The sequence below is a fragment of the Pipra filicauda genome, unplaced genomic scaffold, assembly GCF_003945595.2.
Source record: "Pipra filicauda isolate LSUMZ 115617 unplaced genomic scaffold, ASM394559v2 scaffold170_size1570365_pilon, whole genome shotgun sequence".
NCBI classification, from domain to species: Eukaryota; Metazoa; Chordata; class Aves; order Passeriformes; family Pipridae; genus Pipra; species Pipra filicauda.
The window spans coordinates 1,390,583-1,412,581 of record NW_024104218.1 but is presented as its reverse complement, the minus strand read 5'-3'; the positions used below and the strand labels follow the sequence as shown (position 1 = coordinate 1,412,581).

General features: G+C 42.5%; 1 protein-coding gene across 2 annotated transcripts in view; it reads right to left on the bottom strand.

Annotated features, from left to right (window-relative positions):
- Window positions 1-902: 902 nt before the first annotated feature.
- CCDC187 (coiled-coil domain containing 187) overlaps window positions 903-21,999 on the bottom strand; it is a 38,708-nt gene continuing 17,611 nt past the window's right edge. For both annotated transcript variants that reach the window (XM_039379589.1, XM_027731710.2), the window contains 17 exons: window positions 16,373-16,467; window positions 15,998-16,108; window positions 15,446-15,549; window positions 14,813-14,946; window positions 14,041-14,186; window positions 13,744-13,931; window positions 12,509-12,596; window positions 11,569-11,745; window positions 11,304-11,479; window positions 9,270-9,445; window positions 8,635-8,747; window positions 7,950-8,118; window positions 4,616-7,284; window positions 3,577-3,918; window positions 3,040-3,183; window positions 2,494-2,619; window positions 903-2,213 (listed from right to left, as the gene is read on the bottom strand). In XM_039379589.1, the coding sequence (XP_039235523.1) occupies window positions 2,058-2,213; window positions 2,494-2,619; window positions 3,040-3,183; window positions 3,577-3,918; window positions 4,616-7,284; window positions 7,950-8,118; window positions 8,635-8,747; window positions 9,270-9,445; window positions 11,304-11,479; window positions 11,569-11,745; window positions 12,509-12,596; window positions 13,744-13,931; window positions 14,041-14,186; window positions 14,813-14,946; window positions 15,446-15,549; window positions 15,998-16,108; window positions 16,373-16,467 (5,114 nt within the window). In that variant the 3' untranslated portion in view covers window positions 903-2,057. The remainder of the gene's footprint in view (window positions 2,214-2,493; window positions 2,620-3,039; window positions 3,184-3,576; window positions 3,919-4,615; window positions 7,285-7,949; window positions 8,119-8,634; window positions 8,748-9,269; window positions 9,446-11,303; window positions 11,480-11,568; window positions 11,746-12,508; window positions 12,597-13,743; window positions 13,932-14,040; window positions 14,187-14,812; window positions 14,947-15,445; window positions 15,550-15,997; window positions 16,109-16,372; window positions 16,468-21,999) is intronic.

Genomic DNA, 21,999 nt, shown 5'->3' with positions numbered 1-21,999 from the left:
AAATGTAGGGTTTAACTGAGAAATAATCATTTTCTATGAAAGATAATGACTCCTCTTGAGGCTACTATCAAGATTTATTGACCCAGGAGGTTAATATTGATCAAACCCAAGGCAAACAAAATATTAGACCTTGAAGGAGAGTAATCTTGATATTGAAGTCTTGCCACTGAGTGAACAGGTCAATATATCTGGGTGCCAGAATCTCAGGTTTTGAGCACAGAATGGTGGGGGATATTAAACATGTCTGACATGTTCTGTGTATACACTTTTTATTCTCATCAGGAGGAGTTACTTTATAGCTGTGTCCTTCCCTGCAGAGCATCTTGTGAGGGTTCAGGCTTCACTCACAAACCTAATTGCAAATATGATGGTTATCACCCTCAGGTGGAACATAAGGCAGCAGTCTGAAATCAAACAAGTCCTTCAACTATTATTTCATATATAAGTGATATTTTTAATAGCTTTCATACCAAACACAAGGATCCTGCTGCTGCTGCTGCAAAATCAGAGTGACAATAAACTGAAAAACCAGAGGACTTCAATATATAGATTTGTCATTGTATCCAACAATCTGCAAGTCCAGGAGAAAAAAATTGAGTTAAATTCTACTATAAAGTGACAATACAAAAACAAATAACTTATCTGGATTAACTAATCAATGAGGATAAAAGTCAGAGACTTAAGAAAATGTACCACTAGGGACATGAAAATAGTTTCTAGGATAAGATCAACAGTTAATATGCTCAGGGCAGAAGTTGCCTTTTTATTTCTGTTCATATGGCAACAAGCAGGGGAGGGTTTAATGTCCTCAGGAACTGTCTGCAAAACAAAAGTACTCCCAGTCACTGCTGAGAACAGCAGCCTGTGATATAATCTGCAATTCCAATGGATTTCAGAACAAATGATGTTTTACATATGGTTTATTTTGTTTATTCAGGAAAGAATACAATATGAAACAATTCAGCATGAAAACAGCTAAGGCAAAATAGGTGGGACAGCAACTTACATAGTGAACCAATTACCCTGCTCAGGGAATGCTTAGAGTTCCTTGTTAAAATCTTGGGTTTTCCAATCTTGCCATTACAAGAGGATTATTGATTTCCTCTGTTTTGCCAATTAAAGTACATCCTCAGCACCCTACGCTGAGATGTTGTAAGGATGCAACAGGCTCATGTGATAAATAACCCAAATCACATGCACATATTTAATTGACAGACATTGAAATTACTGATAAAAAAGTCTCCCATGTAAAGTGCATTACGTCAGTATTTGTCTCATTTACATAAAACTATAGACATTTAAACTGAGTATCTGACTCTGGGTCCTGCCCTTCCTTATGCCACATCTCTAAAGCCTTCTCCAGGTTATTTTTAACTAGTTCCATAGTGTATTAAAAAAAATAAAATAATTATGCACAGTCACTTTTAAATCTGCTGTACCCATCAGGAAAAGTTTTAGACTTGTTCCAGTTAGAGGAGTTTATTCCAAACTACAGAGGCCCACAGCAACTCAGGATGTGGGACATTTAACTCCATCTGCACATTTACATTCTTCAGACAGTCACCAGTGATTTTCTGAACACAATTTTCAAAGTATGATTCACCTGTCATCGTTCACAACCTGAGCATGATAACAGAAGTAAGATCATTTGCACACAAATTGGTTCTGAAACCTGTTTGTAGAGACTTGTATACAATTTTAAAACACACTGTGCTCTTCAAAGCAGATAAAGTGCAGTCTTGAATTAAAAAAAAAAAAAAAAGAATAAAATTTCCCCCCTTTGGGTTCTGTGTGACATCTAAGAAGACCATTGATCTTAGTGAGCCTTCCCAAAGCACAGAGCACAAGGAGAATATTTTGTGTAATATTTTTCTATCTGCATGAGTCTCTCCTTGATCCTTTTATAAATATGAATGTACAAATTAGGCCAAGGCCACACTGGTATTGGGTACAAGTTCAGAGTTAAAGTTCTTAAATCACTTATTTCTTGACTGAAAAATAAAGAAAAAAAATCAGAGATTAAAATTCCTCCATCAGGGCCCATGAGGGAAAACCTTCTAATCACAGGCTTTTCTCAGATAAATCTTATTAAGAACTCTGATTGTATCAAGGATCAAGCTATTAAATATGCCTTCAGTCATCCTCATCTTCACTGTTAATTCATCATCACCATAATAAGTCCACTGAGACTCTTCTTTACGGAGCTCCTGAATCTAAAATATAACAAGAATAAGATCAAGAGGAGGAATATGGTTGGTTCTGAAAGGTACTGAAACACTGTACCTAATCCAACAGCTTTATGTATATAAGATATATAAAAAAAAAATCAATATTTTATTTATTGATATATTAAACCACTCACTAGAACTGGGAATACTGGATTATTATTGCAAGTGTACTGAAAAGAAAAGCAATAACTTGAAGTTCTGAAGTAATTAAGAAAATATGATTCTCACAAAAGCACAAGAACTTCTAGTTTGGAAGTCTGCTTACCAGAATAAGGTCCAGTCTGTCTCTCTTGCAGTTTCCATACTTGGTCATGTTTAGGAATTTTCTTTTCATTTCTAAGTCATTCTTTTCCAGGTTCATTATTTTAATAATTTCACCCTGAACAAATGTCTACAAAAGAAAATAGGCTGAAAAGGATGTGCCTCACAGGAACTGTGGCACTGTGAATGTTGTAGATCAGTGACAGGCACTGAAGATTCAGCTTTGAGGTCAGAAACCTCCCCAGGTTTAAGAACTGATCAATATTGGCCAACCAACACATTTCAGTCATAATGTTACTTTAGAAGTTAAACCTAAAGTAGTCATAATTAGGAGGACTAAGGCCCGTTTCTCTACAGAGCTCCATAATTTGGAATCTTTTGACTAATCAGCTCAGTCTGTATTTATTCAGGCATTTCAGAGCAGTGCTGTTTTCTTCCCCAGTCGGTTCCACTGCCATAACCCTCCCAAATTTCCCATTTCTCATTGCCATTGCAATACCTGCTCTCTTCACTAGCTCTTGTTACTGTACTTTACATTCCCAGAACGTACCTTGACATCACTGACATCTGTTCTGCTGCAGAGATGCCTGGAACAGTGAGATCCCACGTTTATTTTCATCCATGGAAAAGGGGTTGGATTTGCAGTCCCTTGATATTCTGCACGTAACAACTCCCGGGTCAAATCAAATATAACCTGGAACAACAAAACCACAGCCCTGACACAACTGGACCTCTCACTGATGCCCTTTCAAACACCTTTCTCAGCACTTCTGAAGGATTTTGGGGGTGTGACAGGAGGGGTTTGAATCTCAGGGCAGGATTTCCTGACAGCACTGATGTTCCTACAGCTGGTGGCAGGTGTCCAGGGTCTCATGGCTGAAGAACTCTGGCAAAAGCCTTGATTCACAGCAAGAACCTCTATTCTACTGCAATTATTTTGCAGTAGATCACCAGCTTTACTTTGCAGTACCTTCCAGTGTTCCTTTAGCTACAGTTTGTGTTAGCAGTCAGATTAATATTAAATATTATCTGAGTCAGTTTACAAAACACTAGAAATGTTAATTAACAGTTAGTGCTTTAAAAATACCTGATCATACATCCTCTTGCTTTCTGCTTCCAAATCATTCCCTGGGAGATCATTACATTCAGAGCACTTTGGCACACTGATGCTCCTGAAATTTGAATTTATGTTTTCTGGGGTCCATAATTCTTCTACAGCACATGCAGACAAGTTTCTAACATAAGAACTGTAATGTGGTATCACAAGAGGAACTTCCACAGTTTTCTTCCAAGGAGCTGAGTGCCACTGATCTAATTTGTACAAGCATTGCTTTTGTCTTTGTCTCACCAGCATATGTTGGTCAGAATAAGGCTGAACAAAGTCTTCAGAGCTTCCAAAAACACCAGCATCAAGGATTTTATTGAGGAGCTTCAGGAGAGAGGGGAAAAAAAAAACAAACCAACAAAAAACCACCAGATGACATACTCCATGTTTCCCCACAATTTTTAGAAGTATTGAGATTATTAGCAACTGACTAAGGTTACTTTTAAAACCATCTTCTTACTCATGGGCTCATAGAAAGCCTTAGTGATATATCATTAAAAAAACACCTATTTTAACTGTGTTGGGCAAAATTCAGAATTAGGAAGAATTCCAAATCTGAAGTTCATTGAAAATTTGACACTTTGAAACATTTTTGTTCTAAAGGTGGACTACTCTCCCCCCAGAGCAGTTTTCTCACAGCCAGGAGCTGCAAAGGACTTAGGCAGAGCTGACAAGTGTCCAGGTTTGCTCTGAAACCAATCAAAATTCAAGTTTGTGCAGATTTATCAGTTTTGACAAGTGACAAATTCCAACACGGAAGTTCCCATCTGCTTTGTTTGGACTATCTGTAGCTCTTATCCCCATGCTCAGCTCATCCTTTCCCCCCATGCACATGCTATCCACTGGTGTAGGATAATTCCTTAAATGAGGAATGGGTCAGATTAAGGGAGAAACCTGGCTCCTGAGGTTGACATGATGTAATTTTTATGAATGATGAAAAACTGGGCCACACAAATTCTCGCCTGGATAGACCCAGCTTCGAGTCCAACACTTTAAATAAAAACTCTCCCACTGTACTTACTGGCAGAGTGGTTGGAGAAGTCTCTGAAGATAAATGAAGTATCTTGTCTGCTTTTGATCCATGTTTTCTTTTAATCTTCTTATATGCTTTAACTGCATCATCTATAAATTTAGTTACAATTCTTTCTGCTACTGTGTGACAACCATGAATACAAAGTGTATCAAAATCACCCAGGAAAACATCAGAAACCTTTGCTGATGGTTCAGATAAGACAGCAGCTGAATTTTCTTTGAGGAGAAACAGTTTCTGATTGTCTCCTTGCCTTAGGCCTTCGCTGTAATTCATCACGTCCTTTTCAAAGGCACTTTTATATTTGTGTTGAGCTGTTTCTGAAAATGCAATTAAAATGTCAAACAGAAGTTTTTTACCGAGTTCACTTGCAACATCATCAGCAAGTTTAATTCTTTTCTGCTCCTCTACCAAGCAACCAATATTTTTGCTTGTGTTTACCTCATCTGTGTTATTGGTCTTGCTTTTCTTTGGAAGCACAGCTGCAATTATACTTTGTCTTATTTGTGCCAGTTCTGTTTTTTCCTTATCTGATCCCAAGCACATTAAGTTCTTTTGACAGAGAAATTCAGTGCACTTATACTGGTTGCAATGTGGAATTTTTTGATCTTTTCTAGACAGCAAGGCAGAGTGTAACCTGGATTGGCTTTCTTTTCCTTCTGAACCTCCTGCACTTGTTGTGTCTTCTGCTCTCTCCTCTGTAAACCCCACTCTCTGCTCATCACCTCCAGAATATCTGCAGTCCCCTTTGAAGAATTCATCATCATAGGAGTCAGAGTCTTCATCCCCAGTGGAACTGGAACCCTTTTCATTATCCCCCAAGAGGTGTGAGATCTCCTCAGGCCTGACAAAGACACCACAGTGCTGAGCACACTCAAAATACTTCACCCCTTGGTAAGTTCCAGCATTGTCACCTTCAGCTTTGTGCAGTGCAACACCAGCCCAGTGGCCACTGGCAAAATGAGTCCGTCCTTTGAACATCAGAGTTCCAGGCTGGCTCTGCTTTACCAGCACTCTGTCCCCAATTTCAAATGATCTCAGTGGGTCATCACTGTCCCCCTCAGTGCTGGGCAGCATTAAGTGTGTTGTACATTGTTTCATTAATAAGTCAGGACTTTTACTGGCCTGGCCAGAAGAAACAGAGTTTAACACAGGCTGGAGCTCCAAATGCTGCAAAGGTGCCTCGTGTTCTCCTTGCTGCTGTTCTGATAAGTCCTCCTTCGAGCTGGAAATGGCTTGAAGTGAAGATTGTCCTGAGAGACAACCAGCCTGAGTTGAAAAAGCATCAATTGTCTCTTGACTGAGCAGGGGAAATTCTTGAGGCATGATGTTATCAGGTAATGGGGGTAATGCATCCATTTTCAGTGATATATCTTCATCCATACCCTGACCGGTCTCTGAGCCTGTCATTTGTTCTGGTGGGGATGGGAAATCATCTGTGCTGGAGGTAGGATCATCATTTTTCGTTGCACCTGCACCTAAAGAGGGAGGAGGAAGATCTTCACTTGGAAATGACAAATCCTTTCTGTTAGAGGATGGCAAGTCAGCACTTCCACAGGACAATACTTCATCCACGGGAGACAGGATTTCCGACAGGGCATCCTCAGCAGCTGGAGGGAGACCCTTATCCCTAATAGAGGTTACATCATCTTCTCCTTTGGAAGAGCAGTTCTCAGCCTGAAACAATTGCTTTTTTGAGGAGGCAGAAGAAAAGAGTCCCCTCTGGGGAGACAGACATGCTAACAATTTGTTATTTGCAATATCTCTGTCAGGCAGAAAAGAAACAGTGTTCCCGAGCTGGTCAGTAACTAAATCTCGATGTTTCAAAGAAACTGTTGCTGGAAAACCCATTAGGTCTCTATTCTGATCCACAAATGAACAGTTAATTTCCCCTAACACTCTGTTAGTTGTAGAATTAGGTTTCTGCTGTTCATAGATCTTAGGTGAGTAAATATCATCACTGCATGAAGAGCTGGCAGATGCATCATTCCCCTGTTTAGTGACCTCCTGAGGACAGGATTTGTTTCTACTGGAGCTTCCAGAGGCACCCAGATGTGGCTCATCCACTCCCTCATCAGGGTTATCAGATTGGGAGGAATGTTCTGGCTGGGTTTTGGAGGCATTTGCTTTGTCTGCTGGAATGAAAGAAAGCAGATGATCAGTGCAGCCATGATCCAACACATCTCCAGGGTATTTCTGGGAGTGTGATGAAATCTCAGCGCTCTCATCTTCAGGCAGTTCATGTTCACCAGTAGGTGATGTTTCCTTTCCATTGCTTATTGCTATTGGCACCTCTTTTGGGAGGTCAGGAAACACATCACCACTGTCATGGACAAACTCTTCTGGGCCACTGACACCTGTGCCCTCTCCCTGTTTCAGCTCTAATTCTGAATCTGAAACGGAGCTTTCCGAGATGTCAACCCAAACTGCAGACACCCTCTGAAATTCTGGGGGTGAAGAGGCTGATTTGGCACTTTCACATTTCAAAAAGAAGTTGTTTGGCTTGGATGATGATTCAGTGGAAGCAAATCCTTCAGAAAATGCTTTTAAATTTAGTTCTTCATCAGAAGCTTCATGAGAAACATGGTCCAAATTCTTCAAACACTGACTGTCATCCAGCTGATGGATCTCAGAAGGAACAGGCACTTCCACTTCTTTAACTGGAACATTTAAAAGAATTTTTTTTAAATCAGTATTTTATTAAAAAGTATTTTCTAGAAGAGGTTGCTGATAGATCACTTAGGATACACAAGTCTATAGTCTCCCTCACTATGGTATCCAGGATTAAATGCAGGAAGATGGTTCATTAGAAAAATGACACAAATACAAACTATTGCCACAATATGTAAATATTTATAATACAGAGATTATGCATACCCAGAACTATGTAAATGATATAACTGACTCATATATAAACAGACAGTTTTATTTTTTATATGTCCTTCTGAGGAGTAAGAAATATGAACTGAGGATAAAACCAGGAAATAAAAATAACTCCAGTGTGTCCTGTCAAAGTCTATCTTCAACTGATCTATGTTCTTTTAAAAAGAACAGCCTTAAATTACTGGAAAAAATGCCTCAAAAGAGGCTAAATTGTTAATGATACAATCAGAAAAAGTTATGATTTTGTTCTGAGGAAGCAGTGTAATCATATCTCCTAATAAACCTTGGAGACATCCCCCCATCTTGCCTGATTTATATATTGGAAATAGTGAGCAAGACACTTTGGTAATAAGTGAGAAGACTGTCTCTCTTTCTGTCTGGATTAAAGTTTGAGTGAAGTGGTTGAAACAGATTGGACATAATAGCATTAAATACGATTTACCTGTTCCTTCAGGAGTATTCTCTGCCTGAACCATGCATAAGTTACACCAGGTAGAAAGCATCCCCAAGCTTTTCACTGTGAACTTGCTGCCACATGGACTAATATCTTCATTGCCTTCAGGATCCACCTTTGGGTTTGAAAGAAGTGCCTTTTCCTCCAGCACAGGCTCCTAGAATATAGATATTTAAGAGACACAGTTAATATCTTAAGGGAAATATCTTTGCTGGCAGAAAGAATAGTTGAGATCAGATTAAATTTACATGTTTCCCCTAAGATATATAAGGACATATGGACTCCTGAGCACATATATCCATGTTGGGGCTGTATCAGTGAGGTAGGAAATAGGGAAGGGACTGGTCTCTGCAGATGCTGTAGGAAGTAGTTTAGTGCTCTAGGAACAGGTTTAGTTTCCCCTGGAGCAGCACAGCACTTACCCACAGGAGATGAATTAAACCCATTGTCATCACTTAAGAGCACAGAGAACATGGAAGAGGTGGGAAAACTGGTGAACCAGCCCAGGTCAAAATTTAGTGTTTAGTTGAAGTGAATGTAACCAACACATCAGACTGATTTTTACTTAATGTCATAACTGCCAAATGAGCCTTGGGCTGGTCCAGCCTTAAGGCAAATATAACCCAGGGCACCGTTTCTTTAGGCATTAATGGAATTCCAGAGGCATCCTTACCTGAAGTGCACACTTCCTGCCTTCCCTCATAATTGGGGTAGATATGGGTTTGTCCATTTTAGCTGAATTTACATGTTCCAGAGGTAATAAAACCTTACCCTGAGAAATAAGTTCTGAAAGGTACAACATTAAATTACCATGTTTCAAGTGCTAGTTTTTCATATCAATAACTTTACTTTGGCTTTTTGTTTAGCTCAGTCTTATTTCAAAAGTCATTTATAATTTGAGTAACCATTGCCCTACACATTCCTAGTCACACCACCAGCAGCTGAAAGGACCAGTGACTTTATCAGTCATCACCTTAAGTATCATCCAGTTTCATGGCAGCAACTGGAAAGCCAAATTCCAATAATTTCTACCCTTTCTTTCTTCATCTATGCACAGCTGCTGCCTCAACAAAGTAACTTACACCTTTCCTACTCATTCTTGCTAATCCCAAGCAGATCCTGGCACCAAAACTCACACTGCAGGCAACCAAGGAACATCTCAACATCCCAAGTTCTCTCTCAGGGGCTAATTAGCTCCAAGTCCCCTTCTGAAAGAGAGCTCCAAAGAGCAGCTGAGACTTCAACTTTTGCCCTAAAATGAGTAAGTAGTCACAGACATGGTTTGCTGCAGAATTCTGTAATGGGTACCTGTGTTTTTGCAGTCTTTATGGTTAAAGAGGGAGCCTGTGGTTTCACCAGCAGCACCACACACTCTCTTGGCCACCATTCCAGACATTTTCACACTAAGGGACTGCTCCAAACCTGGAGACTCCTCTGCCTGTTCCTGGTGTTGTCCCAGTGTCCCCTTGTTCTCAGCAGAGAAGCTGTAAACAGTTGGACAAAGGATTAATGATTGGGAGTGGGGTTTGTGTTTCCAAGTTAGTCATGACAAATCCATATGAAGTCAATAAAGGTACAAATTAAATGCTTCTGATAGTGCTTGATAGTATCTCTGGAGTGTTTCTAAACCAGCCAGAAACACTCTGAATAGTGTATTTATTTCTCCAATCCCCTCCCTCTCACTTGATATTGTATTTTGGACAGTCAGATTTCAAACCTTCCTAGACAGGAACAGGAGGAGACTGAAAAAAACCCCAAACATTAGAACTCAATGAGATTTTGACAATTCTCATTAAATTTTCTACTTCAAATATAGCTTTAAGGACATTTGGGACATCAGATACTGATTTTGATGTTGACTTTCAACTTTCTAAACAGTCTCCTTACTGCAAAAGGACAAGGCAACATGACTCACACTCACAGGCTTTTCCCTTAGTTCTATAATTAACAACTGAGTAAGTTATTCTGTCCAGAAAAACAAAAAAACCTACCAAAAAAAAAACCTACCAAAAAAAAAACCTACCAAAAAAAAAAACACCAAAAAAAAAAAACCTACAAAAAAAAACGACCAAAAAAAAAAACTACCAAAAAAAAACTACCAAAAAAAAAAAACTACCAAAAAAAAAACTACCAAAAAAAAACTACAAAAAAAAACTACCAAAAAAAAAAAAACCACAAAAAAAAAACTACCAAAAAAAAAAAAAAAACAAAGCAAAAAAAACCCCCAAAAAAACCCCCAAATCCCACAAAAAAACCACAAAAAAAGAAAAAAAAAACAAACAAACAAAAAACAAAAACAAAAAGCACAGGACAGAGATCTGTTGACAATCAGCCCAAATTTGGGTGCATTTGAGTTCCAGCAGGCCCTGGCTGCTCTAGAGTGACACCAATATTCACTGTTCTCCTATGAGCAGGCCTGTCAGTAATAAGAAGTGAAAGAACAGCCAAGAAACCTTTTAAAGATTCCTCTGACTTGTAATCAATAAGACCATGAATTATAGATCAGCTCCATGCAGGGATTTATTTGAAAGCCTTTCCCTGTGGGGACTTCAGTAAATGCACAAACCTGACTCACCATTCTGCTAAAGCTCTGGGTACACTGAATGAAAAGGGGTTTTAATTCATATAGATATGTATTTTTCTTTAACATTTTCTTCCTGAAGCAAACTAGATTTAGTTCTGAGCTGTGTGGATGCTGTTGGGTTCTCACCCCTCCAGCCCAGGCAGAAGCAGACAGGGATGCTGGGGATACAACTCCTGGGAAACAGGAGGCTGATGATTTCTCTGACTAAACTCCTGAATTACTTCTCACTGTGGGCATTTTACATGACACTTCCATGCTTCAGTTTAAGCATGAAATTTAGCCCTGAGTATTACAAAATCCTTCTGTGGTTAAATCCTCAGTGAAACACAAGCCTGCTCTGAGGGGTTAAGTGATACACAGGGAGGATGACAAAGGAGAGAATTTCACCAGTTAAATCAATACATTTCTACTCATTCCGTGTGGGTATTTTGAAGTCTAATTAATATATAGTTGCAAAGAGGGTTGAGTTTGCTGTTAAAAGCCACAATGAAAATGGGAACTATCATTAGTAGCTGTGTGGCATCATTAAAAGTGCCCTGAGGAACTCACCATTTGGGACACCAGGTCGGTCAGAGTGATAAGCAGTGATCTTTATGCATCAGCTGCTTGATCATAAAGGTTTTCAAAACTTATCACTATAAAACTCCCCTCTTTGGGGTATTTGAAGCTCACACGATTATCTAGGACATAACTGTCTCAATCTGCTCCACTGGATTGGTTCTTATCTTCAGCTATCACTGAGAAAGGGTTTTACTTACCCCTCGTGTTTCTTCTCTTTATGCTTTAGCTGGAGACAACTCTCTTTACTCCCTGGCAGCTCAGGCCTTTCTGGAGGGGCTGCAGACTCTGCTGAAGAGGAGTAGGACTTTGGGCCAGAAATAAGCTTCATTTTCTTCAGTTTTATTGCTTCTTCAGTTGCTGGGTTCCTCACAACCTAAAAGGAAAAGATCACAGAAGGTTTTACCTGTGCTCCTCAGCTGTAGGATCAGCTCTGGTTTCAGCTCTTATCCACCCAAAACCCACCGGGACATCCAGTGACTGTGACTTCACAACCTCTTGCTTCCCAGACAAATTGTGCAGCTTTTCCTGGAGTTGTGCTGTTGAATGCTGCATCATTAAGATTTCTCTTTGCTGTTTTAACAAAAGCTTTCTTTCTTGATGGGCTGCCCTGTAGATGTTTTGCAGGTGCTGGATTTCTGCCTACGCAAAGCAGAAAAGGAAAGGAGCATAAGAGCACAAGACCTACTTAAAAAGTTATAAAGTTTCTTAACATACTACTCATAAAACATCCTGAAAATTCAATATGCAGGTTTGGCTCCTTTTTTGTAAAAAATTTTGCAGTTTTATTTTTCACTGGGGGCTTAAGGAGGGGTTTACCTGTGAAAACCAATGACAGATAAGGGGATATTTCAATGGTGTGTCAAGAGGTGACACCTTTAAAAATTAATTATCTTCAGATCATTCAAAACTACAGGATGCTTGTGGTTTGCATTAGGAAAGGAATCCCTTTAAGGGAAGGACAGGTTTGTACTACATAAGGAGCAGGACACACTTTCTGACTACTAAGTGTAATTATAAACCCCACACAGCAGAATAACTGAGACTATAAAATTAGCTGTCAGATTAATTTAATGTATTTCAACATCAGAAGCATAAATCTGCATAAATCAGTGAAAACATATATTACATGACCTGTTTGTTATAGCATAAATAGAAAAATCCACAATAACAGTGAAGTAGCAGAAAACAAGATATAAAAAGATGTTTTCTTTTATCCAAGATTTACAGACTGCTGACTTTGGCACAAAAAACACCTCCCTGAATGTAGGAAACAAGCAGAATAACACATACAAAGTGACTTTTTTTTTTTTAAAAGCAAACCCCACTTGCTCCATCAATTCCCTGTGCTGCATCTTCCCACTAGTTATGAGATGGAGCCCAGGTCCTCTCACTGCAGCATTACCTGCTCCTGTTTCAGCTCCATGAGGATTTTATGCTGCTTTGCTGCCATGGCAGAGGCTCCATGACTATCCTGCAGGTTTTCTAGAACACTGGAGATCAGAGAAGGATGAGAATCACAATCAGATAATTAAATGCCTTGAATTTACTGCACTTCAGAAAACAACACCAGGGATGGGAGAAAAGCTCCTCTCAAACCAGCAGTAGCTATGGAGGGCTCTGCAGAAAGTTCTTCAAGGTTGAGAGGACATCTCCCAACCTTGGGGCTGTGGTGCCTGGACCTGTCCCAAGGCAGATGGAGTCCCCTGAGTACTCAATGCACAGCACTGGTGAGGGACACGGTGCACTGGAGGTGCTCACACTGCACCCCTCACCATCCCTGAGGGTCCATCAGCTCAGTCAGCACTGCAGGAAACCCCTCATTGTCCCTGAGGGCATCTTAGCTTTGGCAGCACATCCCCCCTCATCCCTGAGGGCTCCTCATCCCAGTCAGCGCTGAGGGACATCCCTCACCGCCCCTGAGGGCTCCTCATCTCAGTTGGCACTGAGGGACACCCCTCACCATCCCTGAGGGCTCCTCATCTCAGTCGGCACTGAGGGACATCCCTCACCGTCCCTGAGGGCTCCTCATCCCAGTCAGCGCTGAGGGACATCCCTCACCGTCCCTGAGGGTTCCTCATCTCAGTCGGCACTGAGGGACATCCCTCACCGTCCCTGAGGGCTCCTCATCCCAGTCAGTGCTGAGGGACACCCCTCACCATCCTCAAGGGCTCTTCCTCCCAGTGCTGAGGGACACCCCTCACCATCCCTGAGGGCTCCTCATCCCAGTCAGTGCTGAGGGACACCCCTCACTGTCCCTGAGGGTTCCTCATCTCAGTCGGCACTGAGGGACACCCCTCACCGTCCTCAAGGGCTCTTCCTCCCAGTCAGTGCTGAGGGACGCCCCTCACCGTCCCTGAGGGCTCCTCAGCCCAGTTGGCGCCTCACACCACCCCAAAGGAGGCTGCAGTTGGAAGCTCAGCTCTGCTCCGGAGAGACTAAAACCACGCAGACTCCTCTCCTCTCCTCTTCTCCTGCTATACCTACACTCGCTTTCTGAGAGAAGGGTTTTTATATTTGTTCTCTTTCCCCGAAAGGAAGAAAAAGAAGAAAAGCAGCCCTGGCCTGGCAGGTCTCTGGCGCTGAGGGCCCTGTCCCCGCCGTGGCAGGTTTGGTGTCCTGCCCATTGTGCCCCCTCACCGTCTCTGGTGGCCCAGCCAGGCCAGCTCAGCCCTGGCCTTCTCCCTCAGAGCCTTTTTGCGGAGCTGGAGGAGGGTGGCCTGGTGTCGAGCCCGCAGCTCCTCTCCCCTCAGGCACTGCTGTGCCAGGGCCAGGCTGAGGCGGCAGAACGTGCTGGAGCCTCCATAGAGCGGGATGGCTGCACTGCACTGGGGACAGAGCAGAGCGTCAGAGTCACTGATAGAGGGACTAAAAGCCAAAAAACACCCCAAACTCAGAGAAAAACACCCCTCAGACTGTTCCCAGAGCTGGAGCTACCTGGCTGTCACAGCTGGCCTGGTCAGTGCTCTCTCCAGAGTTGTCCCCTGCACAGGTCTCCCCACGGGGCAGAGCCACCAGAGGTGATAACAGATTCGCAGTTTGATGGTTGTGCAGTGGCTCCCTGTGATCTGCTGCCAGGGATCCTAAGGAAAGGAATTAACATCACTATAAATAAAATACCTGTAACAGAAGGAAAAAGAGAGACCGAAAAAACCAACTCCCACAGTACAAGTTAACGTCCATTCCTGAATTCAAGGCACCTTCGCAAAGACTTGGAAGCCAGGCCCATGCACTGCCCTCAGAGCCGGAGGAGTCACCCCATGGCTGTTCACTCACAGGAGCAAGGTATGAACTAAACTTTCTTTTAAGTGCAATCATGGTAAACAGGTAAAAAGGAAAAAGGGGCCCATCAATAGGGTAAATAACTCCCAGCTCCCAAGATAATTTTCCGTAGAGAGGTCCAGCGTACAAAGGGAGATCGCTGTGGTTTAGATATGGACAATGAATGTAAGTATTTACATCAAAATTTTCAAAGTCAGTTACCAAATTTTGTTCCAGGACAGGCTGGATGGGGCTTTCATCAGCCTGGTCTAGGGAAAGGTGTCCCTGCCCATGGCAAGGATTGGGATGAGATGATCTTTAAAGTCCCTTCCAACCCGAGCCATCCTGTGATTACATGTCCCAGCCCCTGGATGTTTCACTGTTTCTAATGCTGTGTTAAGAAGTGTTGTTTTCCCTATACCACCAAATCCTTCAACTTAGCATTCACCTTCTTGCAGCACTGAGCAATGTGAACCTCTTCCTCCCAGAGGTTTTCTCTCTTCCGCTATTTTGGGATCCACTGGAGTGTGATCTCTTTCTATCTTCAATGTAGGTTGTTTCAGTGAACACATCTCTTGATTACTGAAGGTAAGAAAGAATGGAAATATTTCCTTATTGCAGTCAGAGATACTATTTCAATTCCTACCTTTTGTAGCTAAGCCTCTGAGGCAGCTGAATCTTTTTCAAACCAGAATGCTGCTCATTTTTATGTGATGTGAAAGTTTTACCTGTGCAAAAGAACCTTTCTGGTAATTGCATAAGACCCTAGAAGCAATTCTCAGGTCTTTACGCCATTTTAAATGAACATAAAAATGTGCACATACAATATCCTCATTCCCACCAGGGTATATGAGGGTAATGCAAAACGAGGAAAATTATATTGTCCCACAAGTTTCAAAGGGCCTTCTACCTTTTAAAAATGCAGCATCTCCCCCAAGATTGGAAGGTGTTAATATTACAGTTTGGGCATAAATCAGAGTAAAAAGACTGTATTGCAATTGCTTTAGTGCCCTAAATTGTTCACATAGTCAAACCACAGGCCAAATCATCAGGGTGCCTCACTGCATCCTGCCTCCTGTACCTGCCAGCAGCGTGGTCACCTTCCAACTGGGGTCCTCTCCGTGTTTGCTCCGTGTGGTACAACTCTGGCACAGAAGGATCACTGCCTCTGGAGCTCCTGCACTCCTGCACACACAGAAATTATCCATAGACCTCCAGATCTATTTGAAAGGCAGAACTTCTAAGCCTTCTTCCCTCATCCTCTTGGGAAAGCAAGGATACTTTTTGGTTAATATTAGCATCTCACTAGTCTCTCATGCCTGAGCAAGTATCACTGTGATTGTTTCTTGAGGACTTAAAACCTTCTCTTGATTTTACAACAAAACCAGCCATAGACACCAAAAGCTGCAGCACCTCAGTGGTCTCAGATCAACACTCCAAGTGACAGTCTAAGGGACTCTGTTACCTGAGAGACCTGGGCACTTCCAAAAAGTTACCCTGATCTACAGCTTTTATGAGTTAAAAAACCTCTTTTGATTAAGGGACTCTAAGTGAGAATAAAACCCAGTGGGGATTGGAGGAACACTTTGCTGAACCTAGAGGTGTTAACCCAGGATATGAAATGATAACTTACCTCGGAGCTGTGCTGCAGCAAGTCACTCAAAAACCTCTGGCTTTCCTGAACCTCTTGCTTTGCTTTCTCCCTCAGCACCATAAGCTGCTGTTTCTGCTGGAGCTGATGGATCTGTGTTAGGAAATGACACACCATAAACGAGGTTTTTAACCAGGTGACACAGCACCTCAGAGCTAGGGAGCAAAGGGCAGCCAACTCCAAGAGAAGGGCAGGAAACACTGCTTTGGTTGCAGCACAGCAACCTGTTCTTACCCACCAAAACTACAGCAAATAAAGCTGTTTTTATAGCTCCCTGGGGGTTTATAAACGTGCTGCAGATCAGCTGATTATCACGTAAGCACACCTGAATCCAGGGACAGCAGCACCTTCACCGACCTTTAGTTTGTGAGCCAGCAGTAGGGAGGTTTGCCTCAAAATGTCCAGGTGGCTCCTGTGTTTGTGTTCCAGCTCTGTGTAGCTACAGTCTCCACCTGCAGAAGTTCAGGAAATAGATGGTAACAGTCACCATTTAATTAAAAGAACCTGTTCTTCATTTAATGGCTGCCAGCTGGAGAAATATCAGAATTAATCAGAGGCAGACAGTGGAACCAGATTCCTTCAGATTCCAGTTGCTGCCCTGAAAGTGTGTTTCTACACTGTCAAAATCCTTTGGGATTTCAGCATTTACAAAGTGTTTTCCCAGCAGGGCTGACTTGCTGGCTCACCACTGAGGCCAGTACACCTTGGAAATAATCTGACAGTACCAAGGTATTTCCAACAGAGTTCCAGGGCATCTGTTTCTCAGCCTTCTCTGCTGCATTACCTGACTGTACTTCCCAAAAGTACATAATCAAGGGATCATCACAAGGGGAATTTGTACATTGCTCCTACTGCATTTTCCTTTTGAATCCTCCCTGGGCCTATTTTTGGGAGCGTCCCAAATCTGACATCTGCCTTTATTCCCAAAATAACTTCTTTGCATACATTTGCTTCTTCTGCCATAACTGTAGAAGGAAAATGTCACTACCTACATCCTGTCAAAAAATCTGTGAGCATGAAGTCCTGCAAGTATTGGGAAGAGGTAGAACTTGAGGGTCTATGCCAGGAAAGAGGACTGGGGAACAACTCCTGTTCTAAGCCTGAATTCCAGAGTGTGGGTTATTGTCACTCTTGGTCCCACTGCTCCTTTGCTGCACCAACAGGATCAGATCCACCAGGTACAAAAGAAAAGCTTCCCAACAGGTCGTTTCTTCAGGAACTTGAGCTGCATCCCTCGTGTCCCCTCCATGTGTACAGGGGTGCACAGGGCTGATTCCTCTATTGCCACAGGGGGACAAAAACCCCTGGAAAAAAGCTGTCATTTTTAAGTGGAGATGCTTTCTTTCTTGTTCCACGGGCACCTATTTCCCTGCTCCTTCCTTATTGTAACTCCCCTGCCTGTCTTGGACACTGCAGGTGATGTAATGTTTACCAGAGATATGTTCTTGGCTGCTTTGAGCTCCTCAGATGAATTGCTCAGCTTATGCAAACAGGTCTGGTGTTTACTCTGTGCTGTGCCACTGTCACAGCAACCAGAGTCATAAATGAATTGAAGTGAGGGTCATAAATAGAAATAGGTTTGACTTGGAAACTTGAGATAAAATCTGTGTCTCTCTCCAGATCATCTGAATCCAAATTGCCCCACACTGCAGGATAAGCCCACAACATGCAGGGTTTGTTTTTGCTTTAAATACTGAAGGATCTTTAACACAGGAGGAGCAGAGATGTGGCCTTGTTTGCATGCCAGGATGAGGTTTGTGTTTACGTGGGTGTGAGTGAAATAAAATATTAAATCTTCCAGCCCGATGCAGATTTTCTATTAGGCTGCTGCTCTGTTTTTATAAACAGCCTGACTGCACATTTCACTTACCACTTACTATGGGAGGTTTTTCTTAACCCCCTCCTTTTCAGAATCGAGGGACTGGATAAAAAATCTCTTATTTTAGTAATGGGCATTTCCTGGGTTTAGAGGGTGGTTGGAAAAGGCAAAATCACATCAAATTACCTAGAAATCACATGCCAAAGGAAGAGTTCACCCCTTTAAAAGTATTTTTGGTTTTAGCCAATCTTTCTAATTCTGAGGACTGATTCTTTAATGCTGGTAGTTGCTAGAGATGATTTTGTGAAATGGCATATTTAGGAAAACTGAGTGGGTGAAAGAGCTGTTGTTTCTACAGGGAAATTTTGAAGCAATGCAATAGGAAAAAAAGAAAAGTGAACAGTTCTTCAGCAGGTAAACAGACACCACTTTCAAAAGCTCCTTCAATACTAACAAATAAGATCATTTTATTACAAAAAAAATTGCAAGCTAAATTTGTTGATGCTAAGTTGTCTGAGTAGCTTTTAATACTAATATCTGGGCCTCTTGAAAGTATGATCATCTATTGGGATATAGTTAAAAACCTGGCAAATATTTCTAATTTGTGCCTCAAACTGAACAATGCTACTGTTGTTCTGCTCAAAGCCTGACCAGTGGTATTGATCTCGAAGTGATTAAAAAGTTTGATCTGTTTTCACTGCTTTTGAGCATAATTTTCCTAATTGTGGCTATTTCCGGATGCATTTCTTGTGTTGTAACATCCTGCATTAAAGAAAATGCCATCTGGCTAAACTTCCCATCCTTTTCTGTGATGATGAATGGCATTTTACTGCCTCCCCAGATAGCTCCAATGTGCACACACTCAGCCTTGGGAAAAAAATGCTATTTATTAAATCACTTTCCGCTGCACCTGCAGAATCTCAGTAAAGCCCTGTAGAATCTCCCTGACATATAATTAAAAAAGCCAGGCTAAAAGTCTCATTTTTCTAATCACTTGAAGCAAGGCAGAAGCATTTTACTGCTGCTTTACTCAAGGACAGCTTTTCCTCTTTCTGCCCATGTCAGCAATCAGACCAACCCAGCCATTACAAAAATACAGACTTGCAACTTTAGCATAAGCACAACTTTGACTGCCTAATTCCCTGGATGTGTAGGAATACGGGGTGCAAAGTGTCCTGAAATGCTGCTGTGGAGCAGAGCAACAGGTCCAGAAAGAATTGACCCGTTTGCCCCCTTTTGGGTAAGCCTTTCCCTCTCCAAAATTACTGTGTTGGCTCAATTGCTTTATTATTTCAAGGTGTTGCTCAGATTAGGGAGGTGAGTGAAACACCACCTGGCATTCCAGCTCTCTGTTAATGTGCAGGAACAGAGCTGGAGTGATGACAGGTAAATGGAGGTGCAGAAAAGAGGGCTGGTAACTCCTGATCACTGCTGAGATACCAGCACGGGCTCTTTGGCCCTCCTTCAGCAGGATCTGTGAGCCAAGAGCAGCCCCTGAGCAAGAGACTCTCCACTTGAAGGGTGTGCTTGTTCACTCAGGAAAATCGATGTGCTGATCTGCACCCTGGAGTACCCGGGAGAATGTGCCTTTCCAGGGCTGCTGAATCAGGTTCTTCTCTCCTTTATAAATACGTCTGGTATTCCACTTGTCACTGAAGAGTAGCTGCTTACTAAACAAGGGGATTAATGTGTTCTGTGCTGCTCCTGCCCTCCACATAGTCTGTGTTTGTGTCTAAATCCTCTGGTGTGGAGGGTTGGCCTGAGTTCAGCTCCCAGCCAGATGTTGCAGCACATGGCAGCACCTCACCCTGCTGCTGCCCCTCCCGCAGAGCAGCAGGGCAGCTCCTGCTGCAGGAGATCAGGAGAGAGCTGGGCCTGAACCTGGACCCAACCACCAGCCCGAATTTCCATGGAATGGTCCTTCTGTTCCTCATCAGTTATACCAAATTCCCTCAAGTCACGACCCCGTCACTGCAGACACTTCAGAGGTGTTTGCAGGCTGAGGATGGAGCTCACTGAAGCTTTGGAAAACACAAAGCACAGGGTAGGCTTTGGAAGGGAACAGGAAGAGCTGCCTTAGCTCAGTGCTATCAATCAGAGCACAATTAGCTGAAACCACGCTGATACACTTCTGTGCTGATCCCACCAATTTAATCAGTTCTCCCTCTGCTAGAAGCAAGAAGGCAGCTCCCTCTAGTGACATGAGAAAATATGTCAATCAGCAGTTTAGGGGAAAGATGTTACATCGAATATATTTTCCTTGTAATTCTGGTTAAAAGTCTGCATTTTAAGAGTAATGGAAACATTCCATCCTAATGCAAATTACTTTAAAGCAGTAGCCAGGCTTAAGCTTCAACATTTAGAAAATACTTTTTTGACAGTTAATTTCGGCTTAAACTTTGTTATCTCTCCAATATTAACAGAAAGAAAGAAAAATATCTGGTCTGATGAAATGAGTTTTCTGGCTCATTTAGTCCAGTCTGGCTCATAGGCCAATCACAAGGCTCTAGGAAGGGGCACAGGCAAAATATTGGGTTTATTTTAAATCATCCAGTTCTCTTATTTAATAACAATACGGAAAATTGGGTACTGTGAGCTCTATTCAGGGAATGTGCTGAAGTATCAAGGAGAGTGTAGCTCATCTCCTCAGCTCCCTATGGAAAAGACCTGGTGTTCTGGTAGGAATAATGGAAAGATTTTATATAGTGGTGTAATATGTAAACCACTTCCTTATCAGCTCACTTGGTTATACCAAGAGTTGTGCCTAAACTGATTAGAAATAAGAACTATGTGAAATACTTTTCAGTATCTGTGGAGACTATTTTTGTTCACCACAGCACGTGCTTATAGGATTTGCAATTCTGGATCTTACACTGGCTGTGTTTAAAAAGAAAATTCAACAGTTCAGGACAAGGCTAGTCTTACTGCAGGTAGCAAAGAGTCACGAATATTTTGTGAATATCTGCTTCTCATACTCTGCTTGATGAAGTCTGAAAATGAAATTTGTAATTTTGCCAAGTATTTTTACTACAGAACATTTTTCACGCCTTTGGCATAGCAGGTGCAGATTAGGTGATGCAAGTACCCCTTCAAAGGTAAATATGTTTGTTTGGCAGCAGTTGTATAATTACACCTCATTATGCTGCACGTGCAGGGTGACTTCTGTGCTCTGTGAAAGCCCAGAACCAACTGCTGGGGTGATGCCTCAGAGCAGACAATGCGGCCTCGTGTCTGAATGCCCCGTTCCTGCTGAGGGTGGTGAACAGCCCCACTTGTGACCCATATTTCAAAGGCACATTGTCCCGGCGTGACAGTTCTGTGCCTCATCTGCAGCAGCGTGGCCGTGGTGGAGGTGCTGCTTTACAGCCCAGCCTTGGGCTCCAGGGCTGGCAGCTCCTGCAAATGCTCAGGGAAGGTGGAGGTTTCTCCTGGCACAGACACGAGGAAGCAGATCCTATTGTTCCTGTGGTGAATGGTGGATGGCAGGATATTTATGCCAGATCGGGCCCTTACTTATCAGTAGTAAATAAATACATTGTCTTTCGCTTATGGTAAACACTTCAGACAACAGACTTGCTGTCCAACCCCGGAGGATGCCCTCCTAGTCCCTGAGGGGTAGGGAGAAGCATAGTAAACAATGCTGGCTTCTCCACCACCTCAAAATCCAATATTACGTATAAAATGTTGCGGGGGGAAAACAATGAAGAATCCTTAATAAGAGCAAAGGCTTTTTGTAAGTACCCTCTTTGAGGAAAGGTTATCTGATCTTGTCCTTTTGTCTCGGAAAAGCCCTTAAAACAATGCACCATCTGCTCCTGTTTGGTGGAAGCAGGCAGAGATCTCTTGGTCTGCACGCTACTGCTTGTCATTTAACCCTTTCAGCCACAAACTTTCCCTTGTTTCTATGCAAACCTTTGCTCTGGGCAGAAGCAGTGATGTCCTGCACCCTGGCCCTGGCCAGCCCTGAGCTCCCTGCAGCAGATCTCTCCACTCACCCTGCACCCTTTGGAACCCCTGTCCATGGCCTGTGCCTTGATGCCTCCTGCTGCACAGGCAGGGCAATAGTCCACACTGCTCTGATGTGGTAATTATGAAGAATTAATTGTAAGGCTCCTGGAGACCTTTGGATGAAGCTGCGAAGTGCTGGAAATGTCTCTGAGCTCAA